Raw genomic sequence first — 23,424 nt, forward strand, 5'->3', positions numbered from 1 at the left:
GTGATTAGGACAAGCTACATTGATTTTTTTTGGCTTCATCGATAGCATTACTTGAATGTAAAACTTTCATGTGACACAGATGAAAGTTTTTTTTATTAGTTTAATAAAAGGTTTATATGACTATGAGTTGACTGCAATAAAGTAGCGATGGAGGGCGAGTGCCGAGAATCAAGTATATTCCACTCCAATTAAGGATGAATAATTTCAAGAAACTGAAAGAGGTTGGCCGAAGAGTCGTTTCTGACGTGAGTTCTACGGCAAGTCCACTCAACCAAACTTTACTACCACGCGAGTGATTATTGCTATATTAACACAATTACTTATAATATTGTTTTATGTAAATAATTTATGCTATAATACGTCATTTTTAATACACCGTCAAAAGTGAAACTAACTAAACTTAGGCAAATTTCAATTGAATGCTCGTTCACTAAATTTGTCCAAGAGGATTTGCCGTAGTAGCGCTTCTCCTGAATCTATTCGGGTTAAACGAACATTTTCCTCCTGAATTCGAACAGATAGTTTAGAAGCAACCGAGTTTCCATCGCTTCTTTGTTGTAATTATGTACAAAATCTTCATGTTTGTGTGCGATTTAGGTCAACACAGGCTCGTTGGAACATCTCGGCCTTCATTAGCTTAGTTTAGCTTAGCTTTGCTTGCTAGCTGTCTCAGCTGACGTCAAGTGTGAGTGCAAAGCGTCGTAAACATCCGGTGACATGAGAAGAACTAAAGTCAAGTACGAAGAACAGCTTTGTGAAGCCGAAGAGGAGAAGGAACAACTAAAAAGTCGACTGCTGGACAAGCTTTACATCCAGCCTCGAATTGTCTTACGCCGACTAGGTTTGTCACTTTACTAAGTCACTACTTTTCAACAACCTTCATGTGTGTGTGTGTGTGTGTGTGTGTGTGTGTGTGTTTTTTCCTGGACACGTCGGATTTCACTTTGTTGACATGCCAAAATGTGAACTGTGCGCATCCGATGGTGACCTCAGGTGACTGTTTTCCTAAAAGAGTTTCCAGGTCCAAAAGAAGGATAAATGATCATTTGATTTTTTTTTTAAAGAGTCAATGCCTCGTAGCCTTATAAAATAGCCACTTTAGTCACACTGTGTTTACTAAACAAAATGTGTCTGTTTTTCTGCAGACATGAGTGAAGAAAATCCTGGTCCTGAATGGCAGGAGCCCGAGTTGCCAGGCCTTAAAGAGGAGGAGTCGGAGCCCCCTAGTGGCGAAGAGGAGGAGCATCTGCCATACTGCATGAAAGAGGAGGAAGATTTCACAGAGGTGCCAGTGACTGGTATCCACGTGAAGAGTGAAGATGGAGGACAGTATGAGGAGAACAAGGAGGTGGAGCCTACAAGTAACATCTCCAGTCAACAACTGGCAACAGAAATTGATGGTGAGCACGGCGGAGGATCACAACCAGACGACGGGTGGTTAGCTCCAATGTCAGATGGTGAAGACACAACATCACACTCGTCTCACACTGATGACAACGAGGATAAAGTTACAATGGCATATCACACTGACAGCGAAGGTTGGAAATGTTCTAAGTGTGGGAAAGTTTTTTGCTCAAAAGGCAATTTGAACAGACATATGAGATGCCACACTGGTGAGAAACTTTATGCCTGTTCTATTTGTGGCAAAAAATTATCTTCAAAGCAATTTTTAATTATACACACAAAAGCCCACTCAGGTGAGAAACCTTTTGCCTGTTTGGTTTGTGGTAAGAGATTTTCTATAAGCGGAATCCTGAGACGACACAAGAGAACCCACACAGGTGAGAAACCTTTTGCCTGTTCGGTGTGCGGTAAAAGATTTTCTATTAACGTAAACTTGAGACGTCACATTAGAATCCACACTGGTGAAAAACCTTTTGCCTGTTCCGTTTGTGGTCAACGATTTACTCAAGATGCGAGCATGAAAAGACACACACAAACCCACACCGGTGAGAAACCTTTTGCCTGTTTGGTTTGTGGTCATAGGTTTTCTGCGCGGGAACATTTGAAACGTCACACACAAATCCACACTGGTGAGAAACCATTCGCCTGTTCGGTTTGTGGGAAAAGATTTCGTCAGACTTATCACTTGAGAATGCACACAAGAATCCACACTGATGAAAAACCTTTTCCCTGTTTAGTTTGTGATCAAAGGTTTACTTGTAGTGAAAGCCTAAAAGTACACTCAAGAAACCACACTGGTGAGAAACCTTTTGCCTGTTACGTTTGTGGGAAGGAATACAGAACAAAGCAAGAAGTAAAGGTGCATGCAAGAACGCACACTGGTGAGAAACCCTTTACCTGTTCAGTTTGCGGTCAAAGATTCCAAAGTAAATCTGGAGCAAAGAACCACAAGTGTGTTGTGGACAAAAACAGTGATCAGTAAAGCTGGATATGATATCATTTTAACATTTGTTTTCAAGGAAAAGCTCTTTTTTTTGTGTACGGTCATTTTTGTGTTGCTGAGAAAGTGATAAGTAATGGTTGAATAATGAATATTGAATGAATGATGATTGAATAATGAATAATAGTTGTACAGTACTTGTATATTTTCTATATATCTTGAATGTTTTTTTAATTACAGTGTTTTCAAAATATTAGTATTAAAGCGATTCTTTGCTTTTTTAATGCTTTTAAATAAAAATTGTGCACTGTGTGACTAAAGTTTTCTCATTCCAAATGTAATGAAGTTATCACGTGTAGCGTTCTAAGTGTAAATTATTATCATTGTCATAATAGAATGTGAAAATATATACTTTATTTCAAAACTTTACATAACTGAGTGGGAGTGTAATGTCGCCTTGAGTTGCATTGAATTGTTATACCTCGAACTACTTAGTGGCAGTGTTTTTATTTTTTAACTAACGTGAACCGGAAGTAGGCGTGTGGCCAGGCGTGATCATGTGGAGGTGGCTGATTAGGAGAAGAAACGTTGACAAGGGTTGTTTTCTAGTCGAACGTTTTGGTATTTTTGTGGGCGGATAATCAATGAGGAATATTTAAGGAATTAAATGTCCCATTTTTTCCTCAATCGAAAGAGAAACATTTATTGTTGACATGTTTTTCGTTTCTTGACTGCAGATTCGTCACGAGTCGCAGGGAACTACCTGAATTACCGTGTTTATAATAAGTACTGTTGGAAAAACTACTCGTACACTGAAAAAAAACATTTTTGAATTATGAAACATATTTAGGGTTTAATATGCATGACTTGAATGAAAGATAAACGCTGATAGTACATAAAACATAACACGTTGGCTCGAATGTCGCTTGGGTTCGCGTCACATTAAATTTGTCCAACTGGTCTTGCCGTAGTCCACTCCTTAACGCTTTTCCTTAATCTACTTGGGTTGAACGAACGCTTTCGTCCTAAATTCCCAAAAAAGTTTCGAAGCCACTGATTACTCATCGCTACTCTACTGCAACCAAATCAAATTTCTGCATTTTCGTTAGCGCTTCAAATGTACTCGGGCTCGTCGGTACATTTTGGGCCTTGTTTAGCTTAGCTTGCTAGCCGCCAACAAAGCAGACGCCTGTGTTGACATCGGAAAAGCGGAGTCAACATCGAGTGAAAATGAGAGGAACCAAGGTCAAGTTGGAAGAGGAGCCTTGTGGAGTCCAAGAGGAGCAGGAACGACAAGAAAGTCGACTGCTGGGTAAGCTTTGCATGCAGCCCCGTGTTGTGTTACGCCGATTAGGTTTGTCCATTTGCCCTGCTACTGCTTTTCAACAACCGTCTAGTGTTTTTTTATTTTGAACAGCATATTTAGTGCGTGTCTTGTTTTCTGCAGAAGCCAGTCAAGAATATTTCGGAGCTGAACAGCAGGAGCCTGAATTGCCTGTCTTTAAAGAGGAAGAGTTAGACCCCCCTGGTGGCAAAGAGGAGGAGCAGCTGCTTCCATACTTCAAGGACGAGGACGATTTCACTGAGCTGCCAGTGACTGGTGTCCTTGTGAAGAATGAAGATGAAGGACAGTATGAGGAGAGCGAAGGGGCGGAGCCTCCAAGCAACATCTCCGTGACAGTAGAAAGTGATGGCGATCCTGCCGGAGGATCACAACCCGACGGCATGTTAGCTCCAATCTCAGATGGTGATGACACAACGTCACACTCTCCTCACACAGATGACAGTGATGAAGAGTGGGAAGGTGAGATGCCGCGTCACACCGACAGTAAACGTTGGAAATGTTCTCTGTGTGGGAAAAGCTTTGACTCCGAGTCCTCTTTGAAAGAACATATGATGTTGCACACTGGAGAGAAACCTTTTGCCTGTTCGGTTTGTGGTCAAAGGTTTTCTAGAAAGTATTACATGGGAGTACATGCAAGAACCCACACTGGTGAAAAACCTTTTGCCTGTTCAGTCTGTGGTAAAAGATTTCATAGAAATGAAATCTTGAAACAACACACACGTTCACATTCTGGTGAGAAACCTTTTGCCTGTTTGGTGTGTGGTAAAAAATTTTCTCGATCTGGAACATTAAGAGAGCACACAAAAATCCACAATGATGAGAAGCCTTTTGCCTGTTTGGTTTGTGGACAAAGATTTTCTAGACGGGCACGCCTGAGATGTCACACACAAACCCACAGTGGTGAGAAACCTTTTGCCTGTTTGGAATGTGGTAAAAGCTTTTCTGAAAACGGAAACTTGAGACGACACTATCAAACGCACAGTAGTGAGAAACCTTTTGCTTGTCTGGTTTGTGGTCAAAGGTTTTATAGAGAAGCAAACTTGAAGCGTCATACAGAAACTCACTCGGGTGAGAAACCTTTTTCCTGTTCGATTTGTGGTCAAAGGTTTTCTCTTGAGTACCACTTAAAAGTACACACAAGAACCCACACTGGTGAGAAACCTTTTGCCTGTTTGGTGTGTGGTAGAGAATTTTCCCAAGCTGCACATTTAAGACAACACACAAGAAACCACACTGGCGAGAAACCTTTTGCCTGTTCAATTTGCGGTCAAAGATTCCCTAGTATGTATCTTGCAAAGAAGCACAAATGTGCTGTTGAGAAAAAGAGTAATCAATGAAGCGATAAAAGATAGGTGTTCTTGTCGTGCGTTTTCTATACATCTGGACTTTTCTTAACTTATATTTAATTGTGTTTTTCATGATAATGTGACCTGCCCAGTGGCTACAAATGAAGTCAGCTGACTGCCATAATGTGCAAATGCTCATTCATAGGAATTTTTTAAACCTAAATACATAGTTAAAAAAAGTATTTTTTTTCCCATTTTGATTATTAAAGGTAATTACAATGACATGGATTGTAAATAGGGATGGATGAATATTTACCTGCTCGCTACCTCTATTGGTGTGTGATTACACTGAAAATAATGATATAAATTATACAACAGCTTTTATTTGTTTTTTTTTTTTTTATTCAAATCGTTAAAAATGTTGGTGTGTCTTGTTTTTTTTTGCTAATACTTTTGAATGATGTAAAAAAAACATTTTAGGGTTAGCCGTCCCCGCCTGCATTTTATTCATTCAGCAAAGCATTGCACATCACAAGACAAAACAAAAGAGGCAGCCGGGCGCCGCCAACAGCGGGGCCAAGGTCCCAGCTCACACTTTCCTGCGTCAACAGCTTTATCGAAGGACTGGGGCGAGATGAACTCGGACTGCATAGATGGATAGCAATGCGTACTACTCTAGCCAAGAAATAAACACATAATGATAACAACCTCATTTACTGAATGATTCTTGTCTAGAATAGCGTGCATTGCTATCCGGCCATGCAGTCCAAGTTCATCTCGCCCCAGTCCTTAGATAAAGAAAAGTCAAAGCAAAGAAAAGTCAGTCTCGGTTGCTCTGAGTTACTATTTTGCTGCTTAGCAGCTGGGCTTGTTCTTTTAAAGATTTCTCTGACTGAAAACACACATTTTAAAAATATACTTCTCTTATAATATGTTGCTTTTTTTTCACAAAAAGCAGACTCCTATTTTTTTTCCAATATATTGATCGTTTTGAAAAACAGCTTTCTCGTTAGACATGGTATTTGTTTCCAATTTTTCTTCAAATGTATATCTTTAAAAATCGCACCTGCCAAGTACCTACTATTCAATGTACAATACAGTACTTATGAACATTTTATTTCCACAATATATATTTCTCTTTAGACATAGTATTCCTTCAATATGAGGGCAGGATGAATATTTACTAGCTCGCTACCCAATTTGACGTGCGACTACACTGAAAAAAAATGTACAACAGCTGTTTGTTATTCACTGCTTTTCTTTTTTCATTCAAATGGTTTTTAAACTGTTGGTATTTCTTGTTTAAGTGATTCATCGTTCATTTCTAATGCTTTTGAATGTTGTACTTTTAATTATGCGCTGTGTAAATAAAGTTGGCTTGCCTCTAAGTGTTTTTAATTTCAGTAGTGACCATTTGAAATCTCGGGGATTTAACCTTTGTTCCGGAGATTTAGATAGAGGACTTTTTTTCTATAGTATTGATTTTTTTTTTTAATAATAATCAGCATCGTTTTATTTGATATTCAAGAAAATATGACGAATATGCGAATATGCCCACATTAAAAAGTATGGTTTCGTATCCAATTCGAATTTTACAAATAACAACCCTATCAATGCGTATAAGCTTGCTGGATCCCAATAACAATAAGTAGATAAGTAAAGTGCGCTAACTCAATATGCGGTCTTGTTTTTCACCTGAAATATGTGTGGGCGGACTTGCCATGGTAACACGTAGCAAAACTCCTCCTTTTCAAGTGACGTCGAGAAGCCACACGCGTTAAAAGAAAAAAATCGTCGCGAATGCGAATTATTCCGGAGCAACCGATTGAAAGTCATCTCAGTCTTGTTGAAACCTTTCGGCCTTGTTTAGCTTAGCTTAGCTTAGCTTGCTAGCCGCTGTCACAGCAGACGCGTTTGTTGGTCAGCGGGCATCAAGTGCAAGAGTCGAGGGTCGTAAACCTCGAGCGAAAAACGTGCGCGAGAATGGAAGTAAAGATCGAAGAGGAACGTTTAGGTGCGCAAGAGGAGAAAGAGCGACAAGAAGGACGACTGCTGGACAAGCTTTTCATGCAGCCTCGAGTTGTGTTACTTCGATTAGGTTCGTCACTAATTTTCAACAAGATTTCTGTGTTCATTTCGAACAGCGCCTCTCCTAATGTTTCGGTGTTCTGCAGAGAAGCTTTGTGGAGTCCAAGAGGAGAAGGAGCGACAAGAAAGTCGACTGCTGGACAAACTTAGCATGCAGCCTCGAGAGGTGCTACGCGGTGCTGGTTTGTCGCTAATTTTCAACAACCTTGCTGTGTTTATTTCGAACAGCACCTATCCTGACCAACATGTGTTTTGTGTCCTGCAGACGTGCGTGAGGAATATCCTGGTCATGAATGTCAGATGCCAAAGGTGCCCAGCGTTAAAAAGGAGGAGGCGGCGGCCCCTGGTGGCAAAGGGAAGGAGAAGCTGCAGTACCCCAACATCCAAAGAAAAAAGGAGCTGCCACCATACTTCAAAGAGGAGACAGACTTCACGGAATTGCCAGTGACTAGTGTCCAAGTGAAGAGTGAAGCTGAAGGACACTATGAGGAGATCAAGGGGGCGGAGCCTCCAAGCAGCATCTCCAGTCAGCACGTGACGACAGAAATCGATGGCAAGCACGGCGAAGGATCACCAGCAGATGATCTGTTAGCTCCAATGTCAGATGGTGACAACAAAACGTCACACTCTCCTCACACTGATGGCAATGATGATAAAGTTGCGATGACGTATCACACAGACGGCAAAGGATGGAACTGTTCTCAGTGTGGTAAAGTTCTTTCCTCAAAGGCCAGTTTGCAACACCATTTGAGATTCCACACTGGTGAGAAACTTTTTGCCTGTTCGGTGTGTGGCAAAAAATTAGCTACAAAGAGAAGTTTAACTATTCATGCAAGAACCCACACTGGTGAGAAACCTTTTGCTTGTTTGGTTTGTGGTCAAAGGTTTTCCCGACAGAGAAACTTAAGATGTCACACACAAACCCACACTGGTGAGAAACCTTTTGCCTGTTCGGTGTGTGGCAAAAAATTAGCTTCAAAGAGAAGTTTAACTATTCATGCAAGAACCCACACTGGAGAGAAACCTTTTGCCTGTTTGGTTTGCGATAAGAGATTTGCTGTAATTGCAACCTTGAGGAATCATGCGAGAATCCACACTGGTGAGAAACCTTTTGCCTGTTTGGTTTGTGGTCAAAGATTTGCTGAACGCGGAAGCTTGAGAAAACACACAAGGATCCACACTGGTGAGAAACCATATGCCTGTTTGGTTTGCGGTAAAAGTTTTTCGATGAGCAATTCGTTGAGACAACACACCAGTCAACACGTGACGACAGAAATCGATGGCAAGCACGGCGAAGGATCACCAGCAGATGGTCGGTTAGCTCCAATGTCAGATGGTGACAACATAACATCACACTCTCCTCACACTGATGGCAATGATGATAAAGTTGAGATGATGTATCACACTGGCAGCAAAGGTTGGAACTGTTCTCTGTGTGGGAAAAACTTTAGCTCTAAGTCTGTTTTGAAAAGACATATCATGTGCCACACTGGTGAGAAACCTTTTGCCTGTTCGCTGTGTGGTAAAGAATTTTCTCGGGCAACGCATTTAAAACAACACACGCTAACCCACACTGGTGAAAAACCTTTTACCTGTTCGGTGTGTGGTAAAAGATTTTCTTTGAACACAACTTTGAGACGTCACATAAGAACCCACACTGGTGAAAAACCTTTTGCCTGTTCCGTTTGTGGTCAACGATTTACTCAAGCTTCAAACTTGAAAAAACACACTAAAACCCACACTGGTGAGAAACCTTTTGACAGTTTGCTTCGTGGTGATAGGTTTTCCGCACAGGGACTTTTGAAACGTCGCTTACAAATCCACACTGGTGAGAAACCTTTTGCCTGTTTGGTTTGCGGTAGGAGATTTTCTTTAACCGGGACCTTGAGAAGACATGCAAGAATCCACACTGGTGAGAAACCTTTTGCCTGTTTGGTTTGTGGTCAAAGATTTGCTGAACGTGAAAGATTGAGACAACACGCAAGAATCCACACTGGTGAGAAACCTTTTGCCTGCTCCATTTGTGGTCAAAGATTTTCGTGGAGTCAATCCTTAAGACGACACGCAAGAATCCACACGCGTGATAAACCATTTGCCTGTTCAGTATGTGAAAAAGAATCTGAAGCAAAGCACGAATTAAAGACAAGACAAGAAAGTCAACTGCTGGACGAGCTTTTCATCCAGCCTCGAGATGTGTTACGCGGAACAGGTTTGTCACTACTTTTCAACAACCTTCCAGTATTGATTTCGAACTGCCGTTGTACTGAACAAAGTGTGTTTTGTGTCCTGCAGACGTGAGTGAGAAATATCCTTGTCATGAATGTCAGAAGCCAAAATTGCCCTATGTTAAAAAAGAGGTGGCAGAGGCACCTGGTGGCAAAGGGCATGAGGAGCTACAGCACTCCAACATCAAAAAAGAAGAGGAGCCGCCATCATACCTCAAAGAGGAGACAGATTTCACGGACTTGCCAGTGACTAGTGTACGAGTGAAGAGTGAGGCTGAAGGACAGTATGAGGAGATCAAGGGGGCGGAGCCTCCAAGCAGCATCTCCAGTCAGCACGTGACGACAGAAATCGATGGCAAGCACGGCGAAGGATCACCAGCAGATGGTCAGTTAGCTCCAATGCCAGATGGTGACAACACAACGTTACACCCACCTCACACAGGCAGCAAAGGTTGGAACTGTTCTCTTTGTGGAAAAAACTTAAGCTCTAAGTCTGCTTTGAAAAGACATATCATATGCCACACTGGTGAGAAACCTTTTACCTGCTCGGTGTGTGGGAAAAAATTAGCTACAAAGAAAAGTTTAACTATTCATGCAAGAACCCACACTGGTGAGAAACCTTTTACCTGCTCAGTTTGTGGAAAAAAATTAGCTACAAAGAAAAGTTTAACTATTCATGCAAGAACCCACACTGGTGAGAAACCCTTTGCCTGTTCAGTATGTTCCAAAGGATTTTCTGGGGCTTTTGATTTAAGACAACACACAAGAACCCACACTGGTGAGAAACCCTTTGCCTGTTCAGTATGTTTCAAGGGATTTTCTCGGGCTTTAGGTTTAAGACGACACATAATGACCCACACTGGTGAGAAACCTTTCACCTGTTCGGTTTGTGGCAAAAAAATAGCTACCAAGAGTTGTTTAATTATTCATGCAAGAACCCACACTGGTGAGAAACCTTTCACCTGTTCGGTTTGTGGCAAAAAAATAGCTACCAAGAGTTGTTTAATTATTCATGCAAGAACCCACACTGGTGAGAAGCCTTTTGCCTGTTCAGTGTGTGCCAAAAGATTCTCTCAGGCTGCACATTTAAGTCGACACACAAGGACCCACTCTAGTGAGAAACCTTTTGCCTGTTTGGTTTGTGGTCAAAAATTTTATGAACGCTGTAGCTTGAGAAAACACACAAGGACCCACTCTAGTGAGAGACCTTTTGCCTGTTTGGTTTGTGGTCAAAGATTTTATGAATGCGGAAGCTTGAGAAAACACACAAGAATCCACACTGGTGAGAAACCTTTTACCTGCTCGTTTTGTGGAAAAAAATTTGCTTCAAAGAGTAATTTAACTATTCATGCAAGAACCCACACTGGTGAGAAACCTTTTGCCTGTTTGGTTTGTGGTCAAAGATTTTCTGTAAGCGAAGCTTTGAAACGACACACAAGAACCCACACTGGTGAGAAACCTTTTACCTGCTCGGTTTGTGGAAAACAATTGGCTTCAAAGACAAATTTAATGAATCATGCAAGAACCCACACTGGTGAGAAACCTTTTGCCTGTTTGGTTTGTGGTCAAAGATTTTCTGTAAGGAAAACTTTGAAACGACACACAAGAACCCACACTGGTGAGAAACCTTTTACCTGCTCGGTTTGTGGGAAAAAATTGGCTTCAAAGACAAATTTAACGAATCATGCAAGAACCCACACCGGTGAGAAACCATTTGCCTGTTCAGTATGTTTCAAAGGATTTTCTCAGGCTTTAGGTTTAAGACAACACATAATGACCCACACTGGTGAGAAACCTTTCACCTGTTTGGTTTGTGGCAAAAAAATAGCTACCAAGAGTCATTTGATTGTTCATGCAAGAACCCACACTGGTGAGAAGCCTTTTGCCTGTTCGGTGTGTGGCAAAAGATTCTCTCAGGCTGCAAATTTAAGTCGACACACAGGGACCCACTCTAGTGAGAAACCTTTTGCCTGTTTGGTTTGTGGTCATAGATTTTATGAACTCGAAAGCTTGAGAAAACACACAAGAATCCACACTGCTGAGAATCCTTTTACCTGCTCGGTTTGTGGCAAAAAATTAGCTTCAAAGAGAAATTTAACTATTCATGCTAGAACCCACACTGGTGAGAAACCCTTTACCTGTTCAGTATGTTCCAAAGGATTTTCTCAGGCTTTAGGTTTAAGACGACACACACGAACCCACACTGGTGAGAAACCTTTCACCTGTTTGGTTTGTGGTCAAAGATTTTCTGAATGCGGAAACTTGAGAAAACACACAATAATCCACACTCAAGAAAAACCTTTTGCCTGTTTGGTTTGTGGTCAAAGATTTTCTGAATGCGGAAGCTTGAGGCGACACACAAGAATCCACACTGGTGAGAAAACTTTTCCTGTTCAGTGTGTGGCAAAGGATTTTCTCAGGATGCAGTTTTAAAACAACAAACGGGAACCCACACTGGTGAAAAACCTTTTTCCTGTTTGGTTTCTGGCAAAAAATTAGCTACAAAGAGTAATTGAACTATACATCCAAGAACCCACACTGGTGAGAAACCTTTTGCCTGTTCAGTTTGTGGGAAAGAATGCAAAGGAAACCAAGAGACGTAGAGGTGCACGCAATGATCCAAACTGGTTTACCTGTTTAGTTCACGGTCAAAGATTCCAAAGTATATCTGGAGCTAAGAAGTACAAGTGTGCTGTCGACAAAAGCAGTTATCAGTGAAGCTCTCTATGATAATATTTTACATACTGCATGTTATTGCTGACTGTTGAAATGATGAATAAAAGTTGTACTTGTAAGAATATATTCTGTATCTCTTGACTTGTTGTATTCCTTTTTTGAACAATGACTGTAATTTAAAACCCTACCCCTAAATTCATCCCCATTGAAACCCTACTTTGAAACTCTGACACTAAATTGAAACCATACTTTGAAACCCCAACCACTGTGCATCTAAGGTATAGTAAGGCAATTACATTTTTTTTACACAAAACAAGTGTATAGTAAGGCTTTTTTCAACAAAAAAAATAAAACCACCGTGCATAGTAAAGATGAATGTTGAAAAAGACCAACCACGTATAGTAGGGCTTTTTTGCCCCCCTCCCCCCTCTAAAAACAACAACTATGTTCAGTAAGGCTTTTTATCGTAAAGAGTTCAAATATTTATAGTAAGACTTTTTCTCGCAAAGAAACGACCATGTGTGGTGAGGCTTTTTGTATACTAGTAAGGCATTTTTACCCCTAAACGCGATCATGTATAGTTAGAAGTTTTTTTTTTAATCAAAGTTTGGAAAATCACTATGAAAAGTAAGGTATTTTCCCCCTAAAATGGATCGTGTATGATTTTAATTTTGGTTGTAACCACTATAAATCTCTGAAATCCACCATTTGTTTTAAAGGTTTGTATAGAGGATGTTTTTTTAATATATTTTTAACGTTCGTTAACTCCAATTTCGTTCTTGTTCGTCATGTGAATTTTGTCCGGGCGGACCTTCCGTAGACAGCTTGTTGCAGAACTTCTCCTTTTCGAGTTTTCTTGAGAATCCACACGCGTTAAAATAAAAAAAAAATCGTCGAAAATGCGAAATATTCCGAAGCAACTGATTATCCGTCGCTACTTCAATACAATTCAATACAAATTTTGAATCTTCGTCTGTGGTTCAAGTCATGTCAGGCTCGTTGACGCGTTTTGGCCTTGTTTACCTTAGCTTAGCTTGCTAGCCGCTAACAATGCGGACGTGATTGTAGACACGGCAGACGTCAAGTGAGAGCCCAAAGTGTCGTAAACACCGAACTAAAAACGTGCGCGAGAATGGAAGTGAAAATCGAAGAGAAACTTTGTGGAGCCCAAGAGGAGAAGGAGCCACAAGAAGGTCGACAGCTCGAGAAATTTCGCATGCAGCCTCGAGTTGTGTTACGCCGACTAGGTTCGTCACTACTTTTCAACAACCTTTCTGTGTTTATTTCGAACAGTGCCTCTCCTGACCAAAGTGTGTTTTGGTGTCGTGCAGACGTGAGTGAGGAATATCCTGGTCTTGAATGGCAGAAGCCAAAGTTGCCTTGCGTTAAGAAGGAGGAGGCGGAGGCCCCTGGTGGCAAAGGGGACACGAGGCTGCAGTACCCCAACATCCAAATAAAAAAGGAGCTGCCACCATTCTTCAAAGAGGAGAGCGAGTTCACGGAATTGCCAGTGACTGGTGTTCGTGTGAAGAATGAAGCTGAAGGACAGTGTGAGGAGATCAAGGGGGCGGAGTCTCCAAGCACCATTTCCAGCCAGCACGTGACAACAGAAATCGATGGCAAGCACGGCGAAGGATCACCAGCAGATGGTCGGTTAGCTCCAATGTCAGGGGGTGACGACACAACGTCACACTCTCCTCACAATGATGGCAATGATGATAAAGTTGCAATCACGTATCACACTGGCGGCAAAGGATGGAACTGTTCTCAGTGTGGTAAAGTTCTTTGCTCAAAGGGCAGTTTGCAAAGACATTTGAGATTCCACACTGGTGAGAAACCTTTTGCCTGTTTGGTGTGTGGCAAAAAATTAGCTACAAAGATCAATTTAACTATTCATGCAAGAACCCACACTGGTGAGAAACCTTTTGCTTGTTTGGTTTGTGGTCAAAGGTTTTCCCGACAGAGAAACTTAAGATGTCACACACAAACCCACACTGGTGAGAAACCTTTTGCCTGTTCGGTGTGTGGCAAAAAATTAGCTACAAAGCGAAATTTAACTATTCATGCAAGAACCCACACTGGAGAGAAACCTTTTGCTTGTTTGGTTTGCGGTAAGAGATTTTCTTTAACCGGAACTTTGAGAAATCATGCAAGAATCCACACTGGTGAGAAACCTTTTGCCTGTTTGGTTTGTGGTCAAAGATTTTCTGAACGCGGAAGCTTGAAACGACACACAAGAACCCACACTGGTGAGAAACCATATGCCTGTTTGGTTTGTGGTAAAAGATTTTCAATTAGCAAATCCTTGAGACAACACTCAAGAATCCACACTGGTGAGAAACCTTTTGCCTGCTCCATTTGTGGTCAAAGATTTTCTTCAAACGGAACCTTGTTAAGTCACGTGAGACTCCACACCGGTGAGAAACCTTTTGCCTGTTTGGTTTGTGGTCAAAGATTTGCTGAACGCGGAAGCTTGAGCCGACACACAAGAACCCACACTGGTGAGAAACCTTTCTCCTGTTCAGTGTGTGGAAAAGGATTTTCGCAGTCTGCACATTTAAGACAGCACAGAGGAACCCACACTGGTGAGAAACCTTTTTCCTGTTTGGTTTGTGATAAAAGATTTTCGATGAACAAATCCTTAAGACGACACGCAAGAATCCACACTGGTGAGAAACCTTTTGCCTGTTCCGTTTGTGGAAAAAGACTTTCTTCAAACAGAACCTTGATAAGTCACGCAAGACTCCACACTGGTGAAAAACCTGTAGAATGTTCAGTTTGTGAAAAAGAATCCAAAACAACGCAAGATTTAAAGACGAGACAAGAAGGTCAACTGCTGGACAAGCTTTTCATCCAGCCTCAAGATGTGTTATGCGAAGCAGGTTTGTCATTACGTTTCAACAACCTTCCTGTGTTTTATTTTGATCAGCGGCTATACTGACCAAAGTGTTTTTGTGTCCTACAGACGTGAGTCAGCAATATCCTGGTCTTGAATGTCAGAAGCCAAAATTGCCCTATGTTAAAAAAGAGGTGGCAGAGGCACCTGGTGGTAAAGGGCATGAGGAGCTACAGCACTCCAACATCAAAAAAGAAGAGGAGCCGCCATCATACCTCAAAGAGGAGACAGATTTCACGGACTTGCCAGTGACTAGTGTACGAGTGAAGAGTGAGGCTGAAGGACAGTATGAGGAGATCAAGGGGGCGGAGCCTCCAAGCAGCATCTCCAGTCAGCACGTGACGACAGAAATCGATGGCAAGCACGGAGAAGGATCACCAGCAGATGGTCGGTTAGCTCCAATGTCAGGTGGTGACAACATAACGTCACACTCTCCTCGCACTGATGGCAATCATGATAAAGTTGCGATGACGTATCACACTGGCAGCAAAGGTTGGAACTGTTCTCTGTGTGGGAAAAACTTTGGCTTTAAGTCCGACTTAAAAAGACATATAATGTGGCACACTGGTGAGAAACCTTTTACCTGCTCGGTTTGCGGCAAAAAATTAGCTACAAAGAGAAGTTTAACTATTCATGTAAGAACCCACACTGGTGAGAGACCTTTTGCCTGTTTGGTTTGCGGTAAAAGATTTTCTGTAAACGGAACCTTGAGAAGACACACACTAACTCACACCGGTGAGAAACCTTTTGCCTGTTCAGTGTGTGGTAAAGGATTTACTCAGACTGCAAATTTAAGACGACACACATGTACCCACACTAGTGAGAAACCTTTTGCATGTTTGGAATATTAGAAAGAATATAAAGGAAAGCAAGAGACATAAAGGTGCATGCAAGAACCCACACACAGCGTGGAGAAACTCTTTATCTGATCCGTTTACGCTCAAAGATTCCAAAATAAATAGAAATACACTTTTTCCCAAAAAACAAAGGCCAACAGTATGATTATGTCCTATAAACGGTAGCTTAAAAATGACTAGTTTTTGTTTTTAATCCGACACGATTAATGAATTATTGATATGTCAAACAAATCCGGTCCAGAATCCAGTTTTTCATCGGTTAATACTCACTGTAATTGTTCCGCGTGCATATTTGACTGAACTCTTATAAAGCATTTTCTTCAAAGCGATTGAAGTCTATTTTTAACTATTGTAAACAAAAATATTTTTGATTCATTCTTTAAAACGCTTTTAAATTCACTTGTAATTATGCACGGTGTAAATAAAGTTGTCTTGTTCTTCATTACCTCCAAAGAGTTTGATTTCCATGATACAAGCCCTTATGAAATTTGGCATGTCATTCTGTTTGTTTTTTATTGCTATTTATTAATTGCTCAATTATGGACCGTAGACTGCTGTTCGGGGACGTGAACAAAATAAGAACTTCATCGTATGGTACAACTATACATATGACAATAAATCTCTTGAATCTTGAAAACGACAGTATGAGCCAAAAATTACGATTTTCGAAATATATAAGCGTATGGTTACGAGTACATTTTAGAAATTAATATTTAACACCGTTTCAATGTATACATGCGTGTTTGAAACACCATAAACGTAAAGAGGGTCAATAAAGTTTATTAACTCAATTATGTTCTTGTTTTGTAACGTAAATTTGTCCGAGCGGACTTGCCGTAGACTACTTGTTGCAGAATTTCTCCTCTACGTGTTACTTCGATAATCCACACGCGTTAAACGAAAAATCTCGTCGCGAATGCGAAATATTCAGAAGCAGCTGATTATCCGTCGCTACTTAATGCATTTTAGTGTAAGTTTTGAATCTTCGTGTGCGGTTCAAGTCATCTTACTCTTGTTGAAACCTTTCGGCCTGGTTTAGCTTAGCTTAGCTTAGCTTAGCTTAGTTTGCTAGCCGCTAACAAAGCGCACGCGGTTGTTGGCTTAGCAGACATCGAGTGAGAGCGCAAAGTGGAGTGAACATCGAGCTAAAAAACGTGCGCAAGTATGAACGTGAAGATCGTAGAGGAACTTTGTGGAGCCCAAGGGGAGAAGGAGCGACAAGAAGGTCGACTTTTGAACAAGCTTTTCATGCAGCCTCGAGTTGTGTTAAGCCGAGCAGGTTAGTTTCTACTTTTCAACAACATTCCTGTGTTTCGAACAGCGCTTATCCTGACCAAAGTGTGATTTGTGTCCTGCAGACGTGAGAGAGGAATATTCTGGTATTGAATGGCGGAAGTCAAAATTGCCCGGCGTTAAAAAGGAGGAGGCGGATGCCCCTGGTGGCAAAGAGGAGGAGGAGATACAGCTCTCCAACATCAAAAAAGAAGAGGAGCCGGCATCATACCTCAAAGAGGAGACAGATTTCACGGAATTGCCAGTGACTGGTGTCCGACTGAAGAGTGAAGCTGAAGGACAGTGTGAGGAGCTCAAGGGGGCGGAGCCTCCAAGCACCATCTCCAGTCAACACGTGACGACAGAAATCGATGGCAAGCACGGCGAAGGATCACCAGCAGATGGTCGGTTAGCTCCAATGTCAGATGGTGACAACATAACATCACACTCTCCTCACACTGATGGTAATGATGATAAAGTTGAGATGATGTATCACACTGGCAGCAAAGGTTGGAACTGTTCTCTGTGTGGGAAAAACTTTAGCTCTAAGTCTGTTTTGAAAAGACATATCATGTGCCACACTGGTGAGAAACCTTTTGCCTGTTCGCTGTGTGGTAAAGAATTTTCTCGGGCGACGCATTTAAAACAACACACGCTAACCCACACTGGTGAAAAACCTTTTACCTGTTCGGTGTGTGGTAAAAGATTTTCTTTGAACACAACTTTGAGACGTCACATAAGAACCCACACTGGTGAAAAACCTTTTGCCTGTTCCGTTTGTGGTCAACGATTTACTCAAGCTTCAAACTTGAAAAAACACACTAAAACCCACACAGGTGAGAAACCTTTTGACAGTTTGCTTCGTGGTGATAGGTTTTCCGCACAGGGACTTTTGAAACGTCGCTTAGAAATCCACACTGGTGAGAAACCTTTTGCCTGTTTGGTTTGTGGGAAGAGTTTTAAACAAAATAATGACTTGACACGACACACAAGAACCCACACTGGGGAGAAACCTTTTGCCTGCTCAGTGTGTTTCAAAGGATTTTCTCGGTCTGCAAGTTTAAGACAACACACAAGAACCCACACTGGCGAAAAACCTTTTCTCTGTTCAGTTTGCGGTAAAAGGTTTTCTTGTAGTTCTCACTTAAAGGCACACACGGTGACCCACACTAGAGAGAAACCTTTTGCCTGTTCGGTGTGTGATAAAAGATTTGCCATGAACATAACCTTGAGACATCACATAAGAATCCACACCGATGAAAAATCTTTTGCCTGTTTGGTTTGCGGTAAAAGATTTTCTTATAATTCCCACTTAAAAGCACACATGTTGATCCACACTGGTGAGAAATCTTTTGTCTGTTCGGTGTGTGGTAAAAGATTTGCCATGAACATAACTTTGAGACGTCACATAAAGATCCACACCGATGAAAAACCTTTTGCCTGTGCGGTTTGTGGGAAAAGATTTAAACAAAATAGTGACTTGACACGACACACAAAAACCCACACTGGTGAGAAACCTTTTGCCTGCCCAGTGTGTTATAAAGGGTTTTCTCGGTCTGAAAATTTAAGGCAACACACAAGAACCCACTCTGGTGAGAAACCTTTTGGCTGTTTGGTTTGCGGTAAAAGATTTTCTTATAATTCCCATTTAAAAGCACACATGATGACCCACACAGGTGAGAAACCTTTTGCCTGTTCGGTGTGTGGTAAAAGATTCGCTATCAGCATAACCTTGAGGCGTCACATAAGAATCCACACTGATGAAAAGCCTTTTGCCTGTTTAGTTTGCGGTAAAAGATTTTCTTATAACTACCATTTAAAAGCACACACGATGACCCACACTGGTGAGAAACCTTTTGCCTGTTCGGTGTGTGGTAAAAGATTTGCTATGAACACAACCTTGAGATGTCACGTAAGAATCCACACTGGTGAAAAACCTTTTGCCTGTTCCATTTGCGGTCAACGATTTACTCAAGATGCAAGCTTGAGAGGGCACGCGCAAATCCACACCGGCGAGAGACCTTTCGCCTGTTCGGTGTGTGGTAAAGAATACAAAAGAAAACAAGACGTAAAGGTGCACGCAAGAACCCACGCTCGTGAGAAACCCCTTACCTGTTCAACTTGCGGTCAAAGATTCCAAAGTACGTCTGGAGCGAAGATGCACAAGTGTGGACAAAAACAGTGATCCGTGAAGCTGTATATGATATCATTTTAACATTGGCGTCCGGAAACGAGCGTGGAAGAGCGACCGTGAAATGCATCCGATCAAGCGTGGCGGCGGATGCTCGGAGTCGGAAAGACTGAAATGTACGAGAAAAACAAGGAAATCATTCTTGCTTACTATTCTGGCGGTTGACCTTCTCAGTGGGAATTGCTTGCGGCTCGACGCGCAAGATTGAGCGGACATTCAACGGGACAGTTACTCGCAATTAGCAACACAACTGTATGATATGCAGGCAAACAATGTTGGTATGTCTTTTTTCAGTGATTCATATTTTTCTAATGCTTTTAAATGTTGTACTTTTATGTACTGTGTAAATAAAGTTTTCTTGTTTCTCTTTGTATTTTTAATTTCCGTAGTGACCAATTGAAATCTCTGAGATTGAACTTTTGTTCCAAAGGTTTAGATAGAGGATTTTTTTTTAATTATTTATTAAAAAAAAGTTAATAATCACAATAATAATCATCATTTCATTTGATAGTCAAGCAAATAAGCCCTTCTTGAAAATAACTTGCCCTTGTATTTGCTTGAATTTTGAACAAAAGAAGGATTGTTGTTGGGTATTCTTCTAAAGTAGGGATGAAGGCCGACTGTCGAGGATTGCGTAGTTTCAGTTCCGCTTCGGGAGCAATAAAGAGTTGTTCGTACTAACGTAAAGAAGCTTGACAAGAGTTGCGTCGCGACTTGCAGTTTACGGCAAGTAAATTTGACGAACGAATTTGACCTCATTTAAAAGTATGGTTTCGTATACAATTTTTTATTTAAAAAAATAACGTTTTGACGTGTTTATGTTTGATGAATAATGATAATAGTAAAATCGATCATTTATTTTGTGTGTATTCTTGTAGGTCAGTGAGGTTTTTCCTGACGGACTTGCCGTAGACAACTTTTTGCGGAACTTCTCCACGAGCTTCTTCGAGAATCCACACGCGGTCAACGAAAAATTTCGTCGCGAATGTAAAATATCCCCAAGCAGCTGATTATCCGTCGCTACTTGAATGCAATATGGAAAACAAATTTTGAATCTTCGTGCGCGGTTCAAGTCATCTAAGTCTTGTTGAAAACTTTCGGCCTTGTTTAGCTAGCTTAGCTTAGCTTGCTAGCCGCTGTCAAAGCAGACGCGTTTGTCGGCCTGCGGGCATCAGGAGCAAACGTCAGGTGTCGTCAACGCCGAGCGAAAAAGAGGCGCAAGAATGCAAGTAAAGATCGAAGAGGAACATTTTGAGGAGAAGGAGAGACAAGAAGGTCGGCTGCTGGACAAACTTCGCATGCAGCCTCGAGTTGTGTTACACCGATTAGGCGAGTCACAACTTTTCAACAACCTTCCAGTTCCTGCGCGGTTTTTTTTTTTTTTTGACGAACTGACCAAAGTGTGTTTTGGTGTTTTGCAGAGGAGCTTTGTGGAGCCCAAGAGGAGAAGGAACGACAAGAAGGTCGGCCGCTTGACAAGCTTAGCATGCAACCTCGAGTTGAGTTACGCCGATTAGGTTTGTCACAACTTTTCAACAACCTTGCTGTGTTTATTTCGAACAGCAACTTTACTGACCAAAGTGTGTTTTGTGTCCCGCAGAAGTCAGCGAGGAATATTCTGGGCTTGAATGGCAGAAGTCAAAGTTGGCCTGCGTTAAAAAGGAGGAGGCGGAGGCTCCTGGTGGCAAAGGGGAGAAGAAGCTGCAGTACCCCAACATCAAAATAAAAAAGGAGCTGCCACCATACAAAGAGCATAGAGATGTGAAAGAATTGCCAGTGACTGCTTCGATGACATGTCACACTGGCAGCAAAGGTTGGAACTGTTCTGAGTGTGGTAAAGATTTGCGCTCCAAGCACTATTTGAAATTACATATGAGATCCCACACTGGAGAGAAACCTTTTGCCTGTTCGGTGTGTGGCAAAAGATTTGCTCGGAACGAAACCTTGAGACGTCACACAACAATCCACACTCGTGAAAAACCTTTTGCCTGTTCTGTTTGTGGTAAACGATTTATTCAAGGGATACGCTTGAGAGAACACACACAAACCCACACCCGTAAGAAACTTTTTGCCTGTTATATTTGTGACAAAAAATTATCTTCAAAGCAATGTTCAATTTTACACACAAAAGCCCACTCAGGTGAGAAACCTTTTGCCTGTTTGGTTTGTGGTAAGAGATTTTCTTTAAACGGGACCTTGAAAAAACATGCAAGAATCCACACAGGTGAGAAACCTTATGCCTGTTCAGTGTGTGGTAAAAGATTTAGTTCGAACGAAAGCTTGAGACGTCACGTAAGAATCCACACTGGTGAAAAACCTTTTGCTTGTTCCTTTTGTGGTCAACGATTTACTCAAATTGCACACTTGAGAAGACACACACAATTCCACACAGGTGAGAAACCTTTTGCCTGTTCCGTTTGTGGTCATAGGTTTTCTACGAGGGAAATTTTGAAAAGTCACACACAGATCCACACCGATGAGAAACCTTTCGCCTGTTCGGTTTGTGGGAAAAGATTTCGTCAGACTTCTCACTTGAGAATGCACACAAGAATCCACACTGATGAAAAACCTTTTACCTGTTTGGTTTGTGACCAAAGGTTTACTTGTAGTGAAAGCCTAAAACAGCACATTAGAAACCACACTGGTGAGAAACCTTTTGCCTGTTCAGTTTGTGGGAAAGAATACAGATTAAAGCAAGAAGTAATGGCGCATGCAAGAAACCACACCGGTGAGAAACCCTTTACCTGTTCAGTTTGCGGTCAAAGATTCCAAAGTAAATATGGAGCGAAGAACCACAAATGTGATGTTGACAAAAACAGTGATCAGTAAAAGTGGATATGATATCATTTTAACATTTGTTTTCAAGGAAAGCGCATGTGTTTATGTCCACTCTCATTTTTGGTTTGCTGACAGTTGAAGTGATGAATAATAGTTGTACTTGTACCCAAAAATGAAAGGCAAAAGTATGAGTGCGTAAAAAATATTCTTTTTTGTTTTTGTCTGACACGTTAAAGAAAGATTGTCAAACAAATCCCGTCCAGAACCCAGAACAGGTTTTCCACGCTTTAAGAGGCACTCGAATGCATTTTAAATGTACAGAACATGTAATTATGCACGGTGTAAATAAAGTTGTTTTATTCATTAACATCAAAGTTTTTGATTTCCATGAAACAAGCCCTGAAAGTCTAGTTTGAACAGTTTAAAACCCTACCCATAAATTCAAGCCCATCGAAACCCTTCTTTGAAATGCTGACACTAAATTGAAACCATACTTTGAAACCCCAACAACTGTGCTTCTAAAGTAAGTCAATTACTTTCTTTTTTTTATTTTACAGAAAACTTGTATAGCATAAGGCTTTTTTTCACACAAAAAATAACCATGTATAGTAAGGCTTTTTTATTTAAAAAAAATGAGTTTGTTTTTTTTTTGAACATAAATTGGCTTTTTTACTCACCAAAAGACAACCATGTACTGCCACGTAAGGCTTTTATTTGTAAAAAAAAAAAAAACAACAGTAGTAAGGCTTTTTTTTCTAAAAAACGACAGTGTATAGTGAGGCTTTTTTTTTTTCAAAAAACGACGTCTAGAAGTCTTACAAAAATGAGTGTATAGTAAGTCTTTTCTCACAAAAAACGACATTCTATAGTAAGGCGTTTTTCGCAAAAAAAATGACACTATAGTGAGGCTTTTTTTTTCAGAAAACGACAGTGTATAGTAATGCTTTTTTTAAAAAAAAAAAAATTGCAAAAAAGACAGTCTATAGTAAGGCTTTTTTTAAAAAAAAAAACAACAGTGTATAGTAAGGCTTTTTTTCCAACAAAAAAAAACAAGTGTATAGTAAAGCTCTAAAAAAGAAAAAAACGACAAGTGTATAGTGAGGCTTTAAAAAAAAAGACAGTGTATAGTAAGGTTTTTGTTTTCGACAAAAAACAACCAAGGCCTTTTTTTTCAGCAGAAAACGACCATGTATAGTAAGGCTTTAAAAAAAAAAAAAACGACTCTGTAGTAAGGCTGTTTTTTCAAAACAAACGACAAAAAAACGAGTGTATAGTAAGGATTTTTTTTGCAAAAAAAACGAGTCCATGGTAAGGCTTTTCTTGCAAAAAAGATATTTTTTTCATAAAAAATGAGAGTGTAAAGTTTTTTTTTTTTAAACGAGCGTATAGTAAGTAAACGAGTGTATAGTAAAAATGTTAAACCGTGTAAAATTCAAGCATTGTTTTTAAAAATGAAGTCCCTTTGT

The 23,424-nt window shown here is 40.8% G+C and overlaps 4 protein-coding genes across 5 annotated transcripts; all 4 read left to right on the forward strand.

Moving 5' to 3' along the window:
* Window positions 1–475: 475 nt before the first annotated feature.
* Window positions 476–6,363, forward strand: LOC148412043 (uncharacterized). Its single transcript, XM_088434631.1, has 3 exons — window positions 476–841; window positions 1,146–2,359; window positions 4,154–6,363. The coding sequence occupies exons 1-3, from the start codon at window positions 718–720 to the stop codon at window positions 5,024–5,026; spliced, it is 2,211 nt and encodes a 736-aa protein (XP_088290757.1). The 5' UTR covers window positions 476–717; the 3' UTR covers window positions 5,027–6,363.
* Window positions 6,364–6,812: 449 nt separating this feature from the next.
* On the forward strand, window positions 6,813–11,891 carry LOC148412044 (uncharacterized). Its single transcript, XM_088435494.1, has 6 exons — window positions 6,813–7,073; window positions 7,150–7,245; window positions 7,329–8,318; window positions 8,451–9,272; window positions 9,356–9,673; window positions 11,854–11,891. The coding sequence occupies exons 1-6, from the start codon at window positions 6,959–6,961 to the stop codon at window positions 11,889–11,891; spliced, it is 2,379 nt and encodes a 792-aa protein (XP_088291620.1). The 5' UTR covers window positions 6,813–6,958.
* Window positions 11,892–12,788: 897 nt separating this feature from the next.
* On the forward strand, window positions 12,789–16,418 carry LOC148412045 (uncharacterized). 2 transcript variants are annotated; one of them, XM_088434506.1, is made up of 3 exons: window positions 12,789–13,211; window positions 13,296–14,846; window positions 14,930–16,418. In XM_088434506.1, exons 1-3 carry the CDS (start codon window positions 13,097–13,099, stop codon window positions 15,709–15,711), a joined length of 2,448 nt encoding a protein of 815 aa, XP_088290632.1. In that variant the 5' UTR covers window positions 12,789–13,096; the 3' UTR covers window positions 15,712–16,418. The 2 variants fall into 2 exon arrangements, with proteins under 2 accessions (XP_088290632.1, XP_088290633.1); XM_088434507.1 differs by lacking the exon at window positions 14,930–16,418 and having other exon boundaries at window positions 13,296–14,549; window positions 14,686–14,773.
* Window positions 16,419–16,566: 148 nt separating this feature from the next.
* On the forward strand, window positions 16,567–22,546 carry LOC148412046 (uncharacterized). The gene is made up of 3 exons (XM_088434630.1): window positions 16,567–16,996; window positions 17,076–19,085; window positions 21,321–22,546. The coding sequence occupies exons 1-3, from the start codon at window positions 16,882–16,884 to the stop codon at window positions 22,007–22,009; spliced, it is 2,814 nt and encodes a 937-aa protein (XP_088290756.1). The 5' UTR covers window positions 16,567–16,881; the 3' UTR covers window positions 22,010–22,546.
* The last annotated feature ends 878 nt before the right edge of the window (window positions 22,547–23,424 follow it).

Source organism: Hippichthys cyanospilos, chromosome 15, assembly GCF_059441005.1.
Source record: "Hippichthys cyanospilos isolate Australia breed blue-spotted pipefish chromosome 15, RoL_Hcya_1.0, whole genome shotgun sequence".
NCBI classification, from domain to species: Eukaryota; Metazoa; Chordata; class Actinopteri; order Syngnathiformes; family Syngnathidae; genus Hippichthys; species Hippichthys cyanospilos.